The sequence below is a fragment of the Antechinus flavipes genome, chromosome 6, assembly GCF_016432865.1.
Source record: "Antechinus flavipes isolate AdamAnt ecotype Samford, QLD, Australia chromosome 6, AdamAnt_v2, whole genome shotgun sequence".
Taxonomy (NCBI): Eukaryota; Metazoa; Chordata; class Mammalia; order Dasyuromorphia; family Dasyuridae; genus Antechinus; species Antechinus flavipes.
In genome coordinates this window covers 97053015-97069184 of record NC_067403.1, presented here as the reverse complement: position 1 = coordinate 97069184, position 16170 = coordinate 97053015, and the positions used below count along the sequence as shown (strand labels likewise).

The window sequence follows — 16170 nt, the reverse complement described above, 5'->3', positions numbered from 1 at the left end:
TATTATTCATAATGATAAAACATTGCTACAGTGTATAAGTATACTTTATAATAATATTGGCATTTATATAGCATTTTAACAATTGCAAAGCACCTTGTGTACTTCATCTCATTTGAGTATCCTCATTTGCAGAAGAAATTGAGGATATGTAATGCTAAGCGATTTGCTCCTGGTCACAATGCTAGTAATTATCAGAAGAGGGACTGTGCCCAGATCTTCCTGCATCTATCTATTATGCCTTGCTACTTCTCAAACTTGATCTGTCTGAATTATTTCACTATTGAGAGATGAAGCTGACTTTTGAATATTTATATCCAATTTTTTAATTAGAAAAATATGTACTTCAAAATATTTCACTCCTTTATTCAAAAGAAAACTGCCTGTAAAAATACAAAACTAATGCAAAATCTTCTCCCTTCAAAAAATTAGGAAACTATTTCTACTGTCCTCAATAAAATTCAAAAATGTATTGTTTATTTAAAAATTTACTTATAAATACTAAAAGAAGTAATGCATTTTAATTATAATTGAACATATGTTCATTAAGAATAAGTTATTCTGGGCTTGTCCTCATTTAATTTTTTAATATGAATGCTAGTTATGTTGAAAAATAAAAGGAAATTTTCAGATATGATATAAAGTATTACTCTGTTTCTCACAATTTCCTAGTAGAAATGAAGAGCTGAAGATCAATTATACTACACCCTATAGAATTTTGAATCTGTTGGCTAACAAGACTCCAGGACTTTTGACCAATGGAACAATGGAGAAAAATCTTCAAAAAAATGCCAGAGAACTCTTTCTTGCACAGCTTTCCCTCCTCGATATTTTTTATCAAAGGCTTTGATGAAGGAATAAATAGCATGTTTACCAAATGTATAGGTGACAGAAAGCTGAGAGAAAGCTAGTACAATAAATGACAGAATTCTGATTAGCAAGCTAGTTAAACTTTAGCAGCATAAATAAAATCATTTAATAAGGGTAAATGTGAACATCTACACTTAAGTTCAATAAACTACTGTCGGGGGCCCTGGACCTGAACCTCCTGAAGTGAGTTGAGGACTCCTTTGTGCCAGGACCCACCCTAACCCAGGATTCCTTGATTACCATGCTGAAGTGGTGGAACCTGGACCGTGGCAGGGGAGGCACAGAAAGGATGGGCTCCTCCTTCAGAGAGGGATTGGGGAGGAATCCCTGCCCCTCTAGATGAATTACAGGTGGAGGGAAAAGGACTATAAAAGGAATGGACTCGGGATGGTTTGGGGGAGACATCGGCCTGACTTGTGACATCAATAAACATCGTTGCGTCTATCCACCTCGGCTCCTCTGTCTGGTATTTCCCTCCTCCCGTCTCCACGAGGAGGGCGGGAGACGTCCGAAGCCCCGTCTGGCTCGGGGAAGCTGGAAGAGGCAGTCTCTGGTAAGGTTCCCAGTGACTAGGTCTCGGCCCCTGACAAACTACCAAAAAATAGATAAAGGAGATGGTACTAGAAAGTAGTTTGTGTTAAAGATCTAAGTGTTTTGTTTTACAAAAAATATTATAAAATACATCTGGGGAAAAACCTTGGTCTATTTTAGTTTGGATCAATAGTACTATGGTAAAAAGATACAGAAAAATATTAATTCTACTACTTTGTGTTTTTTTCATACCAAATCTAGAATATTATATTCCATTTAAAGATGGATAATGACAAGATTTATTCATTTATTTATTTTTTTACATGTCCAGAAATACTGTTAGTCTGACTGTGTCTCTCTGGGCTCAGAAACTTTAATGATCTCCTTCATCTCTACAATAGTTACATTATATCTTTAAAATGGTTACAATCTAGCCTTTAGTTTTATTTTACATTAATCCCTTTCATACATTATATATTCCTATACTTACCCAAACTGGATTGCTAGTTGTTTAATGACAATTTCTGTTTACAACTGAAAAAATACCTTATGTATGTTAGCTCAACATCTCATATAACCCCATGAAAAAGGGAAAATAAATAGCTAATACAATGGATGACAGAACTGTGTTATCCTCATTTTACAGATAAAAGAACTGAGTCACCCTATGGACATACAATTACTGAATATCTGAAGTGGGATTCGAAATCAAGTCTTCTTAAATTCAGCCCTTATACATACTTCACTAGAAGGATCTTGAACAGTTTTCTCCTAGGATTAACTTGGTCACAGACTGTTTTCCATGCTAGTAAAGTACTCCTCATTTCCATCTAAAATCCTTCTCTTTTTTTTCAATATTAAGTTTTTCTACCTCTTCTATAAAGCCTTCACAGAATTTTCCTTTGACTTTATTACAGCATGTTTTCTATCAAGATTACTTATCTATTTATAAAACCCTCTATATTAGATTATTAACTTAATAAAAGCAAGGACTTTCCCTCCCACCATTTTTGTATTTCCAGGCACAGTACATACTATATGTGCATATGTGTGAAGGATAGTAGCATACACACACACACCATGTGTCTAACTCATGTCTGAAAAGAAATTGTCTATATTACATCTCAGGGGAACAATTTAGGATGAATTTGAACACTGTCAATGATGTTTTTATAAATCACCTGCAATAGCCTATCCCACTTTTGGATAGCTCTAAAAGTAATGAAATTGTAGCATATATCAAGTCAATATGTGCCTCTCTGAACTTTACTCATTTTCCTGATTTTTGATGTCAAATAGCACAAATATAATTCTTTTCCAATATAATAGTTCTTCATACACTTGATGACTCATCATGCTCACCCAAAGTTTTCTCTTCCCTAGGCTAGTCATCTCAAATCCTTAAACCAATTCTCATATGACATCATCTTTAATAAAAGTCTTCTCAACCCATTCTAATTGCTCAGTATCCATCCTAAAACATGGCACCTGAAGCAAAATTCAATACTGCAAATGATGTCTGACCAGAACAAAGTGCATCAAAATTATTATTGTGCTTTGTCATTATGTTTCTTAGTGAAATTTAAAATCATATTAACTTTTTTGGCTGACATGTTATAAATGTTAGTAAAAATAAAAGTTAATCAATATGCAACTCATTTGAAGGTTCTGAAAATATTTATTTAAAAAAGAGAAAACTTGGTAGGGAGAGGGATAGTGGTATTTGTTTTTCTTTGGTTTTTAAAACAATTTAAAAAAAATTTAAAAATTCCTAAGTAAGGAATTTCCTCTTAGTATTGAACAATATCACCTTTTCTGAAACTTATAGTATTATGAAATTGCCTGTGGGAATGCTGAGATGTTAAGAGCTTTTCTAAGGTGGGGATGGAGCCAAGATGGCTAAGTAGAGTCAGTGATTTGGGTGAAATATACCAAAATCTCTAAGTTTAATAATGTCTTGAATAAAATTCTGGAGCAGCACAATGAACAAAAAGTCAGGACTATACATTGTCTAATTAAAAAATATACTTAGGACATCATCAGGCAATGGCCTGGAGCCTGTGGACCAAGGGGATTGCTGTAACAATGGTGGTAGCAGCAGCTTTGGGAACCCTTAGAACTAGAAATGATAGAAGGTCAGACAATTGGGTATAAGGAGAATACAGAGGATTCTTGTTGGTTACCAGACTTGGCAGTATTTAACAACTCTATTGCCCATATGCAGTTTTGGGTCACAGTCCCAGGACAAAGAAGATTAAAGAGTAAAGCCACTTGTGGCTACAGGGAACCTGGCCACCATTCTAGGACCAAAGAGAATTATTGGCCCTTGTTGCTGCAAGGGAACAGGAAACCTTCATAAGTAAAGAGTAGGGCACAGACCCCAGATCACACTACCTTGGAAGTACTGAAAAAGGCAGAGTGGAAAAAATCCCAAGCTTGAGACAGTGCCTAATTTAGCAGAACCCAACTTTAACATAAAGTTCAAAGTCAAGAAATGTGGTGGGAAAAAATGAGCAAGTACCCAGAGCAACATGATTTTGACCATAAAAAAAACCCCAGTACAGTGTCAGGGAAGATCAAAATATAAACTCAGAAAAAGAAAACAATGTAAAAAACAGTTATTAGCAAAGCATTAAAAGAAAGATGCTAATTGGACACAAACCAACAACAAGGTTTCCTGGAAAAGTTAGAGAAAAAGATAAAAGTGATGGTGGGAAAATTAGGGGAAAAAATGAAAGGGATGTCAAAAAATTTTGAAAAGATAAATGGTAAAATGGGCACTAAAGAAAAATCATATCTTTATTTAAAAAAAAAAAAGGAATGGACCTAATGGTTAAAAAAAAAAAAAAAGACACAAAAAGTCACTGAAGGAAAGAGTTCCTTAAAAAAAAAAGTAGAATTGGCCAAATGAAAAATGAAGACAAAAAGCTCATTGAAGAAAATGTCTTAAAAATTAGATTTAGGCAACTAGAAGCTAATAACTTCACCAGACACAAAGAAAGAAAACAAAACAAACAAACAAAACCAAAAGAAAGAACAAAAAAGGGAGAAAATGTAAAATATTTCATCAAAAAAAAAAAACTTACCTGGAAATAAGTCAAAAGGAGATAATCTTAAGAATTACTGGACTCCCTGAAAGTCATGATTAAAAAAAAAAAACTTATACCTCATATTTCAAGTAATTAGAAGAGAAAACTTTTTTCCAATATTTTATGACAAAAGGATGAGAGAAATTGAAAGAATCTTCCTCAAATGAACTCTCTAGAATATTATAACCAAATCTAATAACTTTAAATTCTTGGGGAAAGTCTTAAAAGCAGCCAAGTGCAAATCAAATATCAAATATCTAGTCAGGATGACACAAGATTTAGTATCTAACATGTTAACGAAGCAGAGGACTTGAAATATGATTTTCCAAAAGGTACAGGAACTTGGATTACCAAAAAAAAAAAAAAAAAACTATCCAGAAAAACTGCATTTTTCAAGGAAAATGGATATTTAATGATATGAGAATTTCAAGAATTCCTGAGGAAAAGACCAAAGCTAAATAGAAAATATAACATTCAAACACAAGACTCAAGTGAAGAATAGAAAGATAAACATGAGAGTGTCATCATAAGGAGCTCAATACATTCAAACTATTTACATTCCTATATAGATGAAACTCCTGTATGTAACTCCTAAGAACTTTATAATTATTAGGACAGTTAGAAGAAGTCTAGATAAATAAAGGAAATGGGTATAAGTATATTATATTGAAATAATTTCTAAATAAAAAATAAAATCAAGGGCTAAGAAAGAAAGATATAGGAAGAGAAAGAATGAGGAGAACATCTCACAAAAAAAAAGTCATTCAAGAAAAAAGCTTTTACAATGGAGAAAGAAATGGGATATGAATAGTAGGCAATCCTTCAACCTCATTCTCACCAGAATTGGTTTTAAAAAGGAAGACTATGCGCATGTTTGTATACATATGTCTATGCATATGTGTGTATACATGTTTGTGCAATATGCATATGTTTGCACATAAACACATACATACATGTACACCAACTCAATTAGGTATACTAATCTATTTTACCAAATAGGGAAAGAGATAAGAAAAAGGAATGTTAATGAAAAAGAGAGTTGATTAAGAGGCAAAGGTCAGAAGCAAAACAGACTTTAGAAGAGAAACTGGGTAAAAAGGAAGACATATGGATAAACAGAATTAAAATGGAGAGAAATACATAACTATTAACTATAACTGTGAAAGTGAATGGGAGGAACTCACCCATAAAATGGAAGTGAATAGCAGAATAGATTAGAAACAAGAATCCAACAATGTGTTGTTTACAAGGAACCAACTTGATACAAAAAGACTCATATGCAGAGTTAAAAGAAAAGGCTGAAATAGAATCCATTAGGAAAATCCAGCTAACATAAAAAAGGCAAGAGAAGCAATCATGATCTCAGACAAAGCAAAAGGAAAAACAGATCCAATTAAAATAGATAATAAAATGCATATAGATAATAGAAGTATAGACGATATATCAAATACTTTACAGCTAGTTTCTTAGATAAAAGCCATATTTCTCAAATATATAGAAAAGAGAATCAAATGTTTAAAAATAGGAGCCCTTCTACAATTGATAAATGATCAAGAGCAACGAACAAACAGTTTTCAGAGGAACATATACTGTTTATTTATAATCATGTAAAAATGTTCTGAATCACTATTGATTAGAGAAACTCAAATTAAAACAATTTTGAAGTACCACCTCACTATCAGAAATGACAAATGTTGGAGCAGATGTGGGAAGTTTAGGAAACCAATGAGCTCTTGAGGGAGTTTCAAACTGGTCCAACTAAATTGAAGAATAATTTGGAACTATGATTTAAAAAACTACTTATCATTACCAGAAATATCACTATTAAGTCTGTATCCCAAAAAGTTAAAAGAAAAGGAAAGAATCCATATGTACAAAAATATTTACAATAGCTCTTTTTGTGGTCATAATGGAGGGGTTTTCTACTAATTGGGGAATGGCTGAATAAGTTGTGGTATATGACAGTAATGGAACACTACTGGACTATAAGAAATGATGACAGGAATGGTTTTAGAAAAGTCTGGAAGATTTATATAAACTCATATTTATATATAAATTATATATATCATATATAAACTCATGAAAAATGAATCAGGAAAAAATTTACAGAGAAAAATAAATATTTTTTTTCTTGCTCTTTCGAGATATTCCTAAATATATATACATAAATAACAGGTTTTCACTATTCAAAGGGCATGAGGGAGAGAGGATATATCAAAGAAAGTTCCAAAGCAACAAATATGGATGTGTGGAAGAATGGTAGTTCTATAACAAGAAACAGGAAATTAAGGAAAGAGGCAGAACTTGTGAGGAAGATGAGTTTTATCGTACATGTGCTGAGTTCAAGGGGAGATTTCTAAATAGGAGTTATAATTATCAGTGAAGAAATCTCTAGGAAAAGATTGTATTTGTTTATTTGTATGTCTGTATATATATTGTGTATATATCTATAAATATATACATACACACATTAGAGAGAGAGAGAGAATGAGTGAATGAGTGAGTGAGTAATATGCATACAGGTGATGCCTAAATCTACCAAGGTAAATAAGAAGAAGAAAGACTCTCAGATTATATCCATGTTTAAGTGGAGTGGGAAAAGAAGATGAAACAATAAAAGGTTATAGAGAAAGGATAACCTCAGAGATAGATGGAGAAAAATCAATATCTAGTATAATGGAAGCTAAAGAAGGAAAATGAATAGAGAAGGAGGAATGGTCAATAGTATCAAATGCTACCAAAATGTTAAGTAGGATGAGGATGGAACAAAGGTCATGAGATTTATCAACAATGAAGTCAGTGAAGCTAAAGGGAGGGTGGTAGAGATGGAAACCAGCCATTGGTAGGTAGAGTTGAAAAATGTTGAAGAAATAAGTTAGTGCTAAAGAAATGGAGTCAGCAAATATCACCACCCTGGTTACAAATTTTGCAGTGAAAGGGAAGGGATTATTAAAAAAAAAAAAAAAGGAGGAGGAGGACGAAGGGTAATTACTTAAGAGAGCAGTGGGATCAAGAGAATTGGGGGAGGCAAAGGAATAAGAGAGAGCTGAGCTTATTGTAGGCTGAGGGGAAGAACTCATAAAGAAGAAAGTGAAGATGTACAAAGAATGATTGATTGAGGAAGGTTAAGAGGGAGGTGGGAGGAAATAGAATTATTGTTATTAGTGGGAGGTTGACCTTGGACAGGAGGAAAGCCAGCTCTTCCTCTGAAACCAGAGGGAATAGAAAGAGGACAGATGAGGAAAACAAGAAAGTTGGAGTTGAAATCAGAGGCAGTACTGGTTGTGACTGTAAAACTTCCATTGTATTGACATATATCTTTTGGGTTTGAAAAATTGAAAGGGTCAGCTGAAAAGGGGTCAGGTAGGGGAAAGAGTCATTGTTAGAAAAAGCCATAAGGGATATGCAACCATATAGAACCTAATCTAGGGGCAATCTAACAGAGTAGTTAAGCAATTTCTAAAACAAAATCAAGGTCAAAAACAGAATTATAATAGTTATGACAACAAGAGACAACATCCAAGGTTAACTCCAGTAATTATGAAGTATACAATACAATTTAATACAGAGTTCTCCCAACTTGCAGTGCTTACAATCTGTGATCACATTATCTTTATACCTGTGGGGTGGGCAGTGTGATTAGCCCATCCCTACATGTTTCCTTGAATTTCCTCTAGCTAGAGAACTGTTTTCTCATTATCTCCATGGCAATAACTGGTCAAAAGCAAAAACAAAAACATCCATGGAAGCAAATTCATGCTGCTTAGGTAGAAGTGGTGTGCTACTTCAAAGAAAAATGGATTTGGGATCAGAGGACCTGTTTTCAAATCCAACTTCCGTAAGTTAACGACCTTGGGCAAATTTTCCTGTCAGTACCTGAATTAATATGATCTATAAAATGAAGATTTTTGTACCAGATGAACTTCAAGACTCTTTGAGGTTCTAAATATATGATTCTGTGAAATCTTTCAAACCAGCAAAATGGTAAAACTACTCAAGCTCAGGAGTTAGGAACCATGCTGGGAATGGAACAAATCTGGAGTCAAGGGTAGATGAACATAAACAGAAATATTTGAGAAAATACATGGGAATGAAGTTAAGGACAAAAAATATATATGAGGAGAATAAGAGGCAAAAATTTAGGACAGGATACTGTTGTCAGAGAAGAGAATTTTAGAGTTGAATACTTTGAGTAATAGTGAGGTCTAAAATGTTAATATCCTGGAAGGAACTTATAGATCAGAAAGATGTTGAAACATTTGCAGCATTTGCAGAATGGAAAAGATTGGGTTATTATTTTAGATTTTGAAGTTACCAAGGAATATGGCAGGGGATTTTCTATAATGCTATAGAACTAACCAAGGGAGCTTCCACTTACCTTCCTTACAGTCATGTTTGTTCTCATGAAGCACAAATCCATTTCGGCACTGACACACATAGCTTCCCACAGTGTTGATGCATTCGTGTTGACATCCACCATTATCCTTAGAGCATTCATCTTTGTCTAACAAAGAGATGAATAATATAGTATTATATAGAAGAACAAGCATGAGGCAAAAATAATCAGTTAGTGGTTCTTTTAGTCCAGAAAAAGGCAAACTAAGGTAATGACTTCAGTATTCTCAATATCTTTTTACTGTACCTTAGTTTTACCCATTCATTATTGAGCCTGCAACCTTGCACCATGGAATAGTCAGTCATTTTTCACTCAGATAATTTATACTAGCAAAATTACTTATATCTATTTCTCATTGGAGAATTGGGTAAAAGTAGGATTGGAGTAGAAAGAGAAAAATTCTTTGTTGAGGGTTGGCATTGACTTAAGAATTCTGTTTTTTCCCAAACTTTTATTCAATTAACTTTTTTTTACTTATCTGAGGAAAAATACCTTAGAAACAGTTTCAGTAGAGTAAATAATCACTATATACAGAGAAATGAACAAAAGTTCCAAAAACAAAACCATGGTTATACAAAATCATTTATGCTAAACAAGGTTCCAGGTTTCATGTAGATTCATTTTGTTAAAATCATTCAGCAAAAATAAAAAATAAATAAACCTACTGTAGTTGATTTTTTCCCCAACAGTTTCATAAATATGCTTAGTATTTAATGAATCTGGACATTTCAAAACATGCCACGACATGAAAAGGCATTGTTAGACTAACATAAGGAAGAAACCATTTTTATGTATTTTAAACAAATCTACCATGTTGCTGGCAGTCTTGTTTATTAACAAGTAATCCTCTAAAAGGAGCTTTTAGTGTACTAAAAGTAAAGTAGAGGTTAGGATAGGAAATGTGAGCTGCATTAAATAGCTAACAAATTCACTGCAGGGAAAAAAGCCAAACTAGATTAGCAGGCAGTCATTCCAGGGAGAGGCATCAGCTGTCACCATTCGATGTCATTCAGCTGTCAATTCAAGTAGGACTGGTCCATTAAAATCAGAACTAGCAGACTGTTTTTGATATACATATTCAAGACCACATCACACAGGCTTCTGTCACTTCCACACTCAGAAAAAAGAATAAAGATTATAACCTTATCAGAAGTTAGAATAATTCAGAAGTAGAAGCTAACATCTCTTTTAAGGAGATTTGGTTTAATTTATAAATATATCCAAAAATAAGATTCAGAATCTATGAAATATTTTAGCATAGAATTTCTAAGCAAGAACTATTAAGTAGCTAGTACCTGTATACTCTGCTACCTCTGATATGCTAAATTTATATTACATAACATTACTCTCGTAAAGTTACTTGTCTCTGAACTATTTTATTGTCAATATAAAAAAATTACAATCTATGATGGAGACAAAAGATTAGGTGACCTAACAAAATCCCCAAACATTTGCAAAACATTTCTACATAAATGATCACTTTTCCTGGTTTTTAAGCTCACTATGGAAATAAAACAAAACAAATAAATGTTCAGAAACAATTTTCTAAAGCAGATTAACAATTATGTATATATGTATGTATAGATGCCTTTTATTGTGAAATGTAAATCTTGTATCTTGTATGTATTTATGTCTTCTACAAAGAAGTGAAATCCCAATTTTTTGAAATCCCAAGCTAGAACATTGAATGAATTTTCTCATTGAAATGATGCTATCTATAGATGAAATATTGTCATGAATATTATTATTGTATTATGGTATAGTCTAAAGATTAAACAAGCTGTTTTTTGACACATCTAAAAGCTATTGAAAAGTATTCTAGGAAGAGAGGGAGAAAGCAAGGGAGGTACAAGGGAGAGAGGGAGAAGGAAAGAGATAGAGAGAAGCAAAAAGAAGAGGAGCACTGGATTGGGGATTAGAAATCAAGATATGAATCCGAACTTTGCCATGGAGGTATTGGACAAAGTGACCTTCAAGATTCATTCCATCATCAAGTCTCTAATCCACTAATAGAGCTCTTGTTACATCAATGCAACTATTCTTTCAAAGAATGAAGATTAGCATCCATTTATGTCTCTGTCAATCCTGAACAACCTTTGTCTGCATATTTCTAAAATATTAGCCATAGAGCCCTAGCTGACATCCTGGGAGTCTTCCTTTCTTTCTATCTATCTAAACATTTATTAAATGTCTACTGTGTATTATGATCTATGCTAAGTACTGGGGAATACAAAAAATTACGTCAAAAAATTTGCCCTGCTCTCAAGAAGCTTACAATCTCTCAAAAGGACAAGTTTACCAGTAGAATACATAAGCCAGCAATAAATTATTCCTCTTACAATTTAAGAAACTCATTCTTCTTTTTTGATAATATCTTTTTCATTGGAGATATTACTTACATCATTTCTTTATATCATTTATATATAATTTCTCTTTTGTAACATGTTTTAGTCTGTTTAAACCCATCATGAAATCTTTACTCTATTTTACCTTGAACTAGGCTTTCTCATCACTTCTCAGCCATTTTCAAAATACTACCTACTCTACAGCCACACTATAGAATAATTTGTACCTTACCTCATCCAGTATCACTTCTCATAACCATGTCTTGACTTGTCTATCCAAATATTTTTAAAGTTTCCCTTTATCTACTATCTTTTCCCATCTAAATGGAAGGATCCTCGAAGGCAAGGACTTTATTATTTACTTATATTTGTATCCCTGGCACTTAGCACATGCTTGGTGTATTATAAGTGCTTTATAATTTTTCATTCAGTTACCATGTGCCAATCTATTGTCTTTTAGAAGTGTCTTTAATTTCAAACATTCTGTGTCCATGACATAGAACTATGCAGCATCATCAAAAAAATGTTAGTGTTCAAAAAGAGGGCTCTCTGTTTTAGTGAGAAACTTTGGAGTCATTTAAAATAAACATTGCAATTTCTCAAAGACAATAAGCCCTCTTTTCTCACCTATTCACTTGAATGAGATTATCTCCACAGTTTCATCTTTTAAAGTGAAGAAATAGCTTGGAAGCTTTAAAAATCCTAGTTTCGCAAAATCAAATACTTTTTTGTTATAGTCAATAAACAACAAGCATAGGATTATCTATTTTTTAAATATCTGAAAAATGATTGTGTGATGAAACTGTAAAACGTAATTTGAAAAGACTCATTCATTGCTTTTTAATTCACTCATCAAGGCTAACTTTGATGCATATGTAGATTAGAAGGGAATACAGGATTGTGGGTTGAAATTATTATTGTAATCTTGATTGCATGTTCATATTAATAATGTGTGGGAATCTTCACTAAACATATTAAAAAACTTCACCTCCCCCCAATAACTTGAGAATCAATCTTTTCATGTTCTAATAATCATGTTGCCTCCAGCACAGACCTCCTTGCTATATACTTGAATTAGAACAGCTCCTCTTCCCATCTTTGTTTACTTCACTTCATTTTCTACTTCCTTTATCAGAATAGCAGTGTAGGACTGAGATATTAGAGTATAAATGTGGTGAGTCCACTATCTTTGATGGTAAAAAAAAGAGTTTATTAATATAATCTTAACTAGTATTTATCATCACTGTTGAACAGCTTCCTTTTAAGTTCATCCTTAAATACTTCTGGAATGACTTGGCTTTGTTGACTCCCTTACTGAAATACATCTCCTCCCCACTTCTTTCCACTAGTTCTTGTTGTTTTGATGAGTGGAGATGCTCTGATTTTCTCTAGAATCTTCTAAAGATTGGTATATTCTAAATTGGTGCTGCCCTGTGCTTCTATATCTCTTTATAACAGAAGTAAATCAATGTTTGCTACTTAAGGTGATTTTTAGATGCTTTTGACTTACTCAAACTGCAAAATAATAACATTTTTCCAAATTACCAATTTAAAGTGGATATATATCAAACAATTTATTTGTAAGTTGGAGATTGCTTGTATTGACTTTTATGTTGCACTTGAAGTGAGTTTACACTGGTCTTCTTGGGAAATTGCTATACATATGAGCATGGACAGATATTGGGGCCAAAAATATAAATACAGATAATATAGCTAAGCTTTTGAATTTTTAAGGATTTTATATTGAAATTACTAAAAATTACAGTAGATCTCCAAAATTATTTATATAAATTAAAGAGGAAATCTCAAGTGATTGACTAAGATCTATTTTATTTTAAGGCCAAATTTATTTCCCTTCTCCCTAAAATCAACAATAATAAACAAAAAAAGCAACAAACCTGGTAATAACATAATCTTCCTTGTGGCATGGAGAAAGAAAGAAAATAATTGAAAAAATAAAACTGCTAAAACACAATAATGGCTCTTTCTCTGTTTTTTACACTTTCTTTTATGCTTTTTTAAAAATTTTAATATATCTTAAATTCTTAAGTAATTCTTAATTCTTAAATAATTCTTAAATTTTTAATTAATCTATTTAAAATCATTTAATTGAACAACAGTGTGTCCCTTGTTTTTATTAAACATAGTCAAAATAACTTAAAATGAAAGCTAGAAAATTTGGAAGCGATGTTTTAACAATTTATATAATTTAAGAATTGTTATTGATTGAAATGTTAAGCCAAAAGCAAAGAAAACAAAGCAAACAAAAAAACAGGCTTAATGCCAGAAAAAGACAAGCTTGTTTTTAGCAAACTGAAAATCTCATTTTTAAAATATTTTAATTTTTTTTAATTTTTAATTTTTAAAAAATAAATATTTCATTTTTTAACCTCTAATTTTCTCAGTGTAGGGAATTCCTGACATATAACTTCATTTCCTTTTGCAGACTGGCATCTGTCCTACAAGCCAAAGCATTAAGAATTTTTCAGGGTATATCCAGAGGTTAAACAATTTTCTGAGTTCACAAAGCTAATATATATCAGAAGTGGGATATTAATCAAGATCTTCTAAATAAGACTGGTTCTACAGAGGCTACATCCCTTATCATTTAGCTTTTAATATCTTAATATTTTATCTAATTCTTTAATTTATTTTTAAATTATATTTTTAGATAACTTGCACAATATCAATAGAATTTTTTTTAAAACCTCTCATCTGGGCAAAACTTAATAAAATGTCAGTTATTTCTTTAATTCAGAAATGATGACTTTTAAAAGGGAAGCAAAAATAGTTCAAATAGAGGGAATCCGCAGATTTTCCACACCTAGTGTGTTAAATCTTTCTCCTTCAGCAAATTAAATAAAATGTCTGATGGTAGTTTTACCTTCTCTTTATCCTTCTCATGGCAGTGTCAGTAACAAGAAGTAGACTGGACAAAATAAAGAAGAGAGGGTGGTAGATCAAAGGAGAAAGTCTGAATAATTTACACAAGAACTAGATTATCAATTCCTGAGTAAATGAGGATTTAAATCATGGCTGATATTTTCATTGTTTGAATTTCTCGGCATTTCTATATCGTGCATTCAAAATTAAGGGAGATGAGCTCTATGTTAGTTGCAGAAACAAATGTTTTGCTAAGTAATAAAAAACATTTGTTAATTTTAAAAAGCAAAAATCAGCTTCTTAGTTTTCAATGAATATTTTCCCTTTGTTTTTCTAAAAAGAAAAGATCCATTATTGGGGTGGGGGCAAAGTGGCTTTTATACCAATCAGAGGTTTATTATCATACCTCTGAAAGTTTCAGAAGCCATCACTCTGTGAAAGATATGTACACGACCTGGCAAATTCTTGCAAGATTCAAAAATAAAAATTTTCTCTTTGCAGGTAGCTTTCTTGTCTGTAGGGAAAAAAGACATGTGCCAGGATGGAAGCAGAGGTGAGTATGTACTCAAATACTAAAGCTCAGGGTTAAAAAAAAATCAAATAACTGTCAACTTGAAATCATTTAGTAAAACATCTCCCAATCACAACACCAACAAAAAGTCTCCTACTTCAACTCCTTTAACAAGAAATATGTATTGGAACTTGAGCTAGATTTGGAGTGAAAATCCAATATCTGGAACACATCATTCTAAACTGGGTTCTAAATAATCACCAAAATCACATATCTAAATAAATATACTAGACTTAATGAAATTAGAGGATTATTGCAAATATACATTTATAATGAAAGAAGTGTACAAACAAGAACATTAATTTGGAAGGGTCTGTGAATTTGGTTTTAAATAGCTTAATAACTAATGAAATAAATTGGTTTCCACTCTAATACTGAGTATTTTGTTTTTTGCATTTAATATTTTGATTCTGAGAAGAGATCCATTGGCTGAATTTACCATGATACACAAAAGTTAAGAAGCCTGGATTAGGATTACAGAATTGAAAGAGTAGAAGTGCCTTTAAAACTCCCTCATTTTTAGATAAGGAAGTTTACACTCAGAGACATACAATGATTTGCTCAAATTCACACAAATCTCTATCAACTCTTTTTTCCTCTAGTATCATGGTTGTCAAACTTTTCGGTCTCAGCCTGTTATATTCTTAAAAATTATTGAGCATGACTCTCCCAAGAATTTTTATTTATGAGTGTTTATATATCTGCGTTTATATGTGTGTGCAAATTGTTTGCCGTATTACAAATTAGAATTTCCTAGTGTTGTAATGAAAATAGTTTTGACTTCACAAACGTTGAGAAGGTCTCAAGGACCCCTGTGATACCCACACATCTATCCACTGTAGTAGCCTATATTAACTTTATTATTGTCTCATTTCTATAGATGGAAAAACTATGGCAGACTATTACTTGAAAATATATTCATTTTCATTCATGTAGAATATAATCATTAAATCATTTTACATAACTATTTACATATCATTGCCAACCTGTTTATAAAGGAAATATTATCTGAGTAGGATGATTGGATTCTATTTACTTTATCATGATTGGATTCTATTTTCTTTACATAATTTGCAAATTTTTTTCAAAAAATATGTGCCATAAAACATGACAAATATGGAAAGATGTTTTTAAGGATTGCACATATTTAATCTATATCAGATTTATTGCTATTTTGGGGATAGGAGAGAAGGGAGGAAGAAAAACTTAGAACATAAAATTTTACAAAAATGAATTTAAAAGCTATCTTTTAATATATCTGGAAAAATAAAAAACTAGTGAAAATTTTTTTAAATGTGCTATCATTGAATTTTCCGAAGTATTTACAACAATCAAGCCTACCTTTTACACACACACACACACACACACACACACACACACAATTTTTCAGTTTTTTTTTTCTTAGCACCTAATTTCTGACTAATTCTTTCCCCCAAATGTTTTGATTTTTAAGAAATGTGAATTAACTTTACTCCTTTCTATTAGAAT

The 16170-nt window shown here is 32.1% G+C and overlaps 1 protein-coding gene across 1 annotated transcript in view; it reads right to left on the bottom strand.

Annotated features, from left to right (window-relative positions):
* LOC127541412 (tolloid-like protein 1) overlaps window positions 1–16170 on the bottom strand; it is a 74136-nt gene that overhangs the window by 35963 nt on the left and 22003 nt on the right. The window contains exon 6 of the mRNA XM_051966692.1: window positions 8866–8991. Within this exon, the coding sequence (XP_051822652.1) occupies window positions 8866–8991 (126 nt within the window). The remainder of the gene's footprint in view (window positions 1–8865; window positions 8992–16170) is intronic.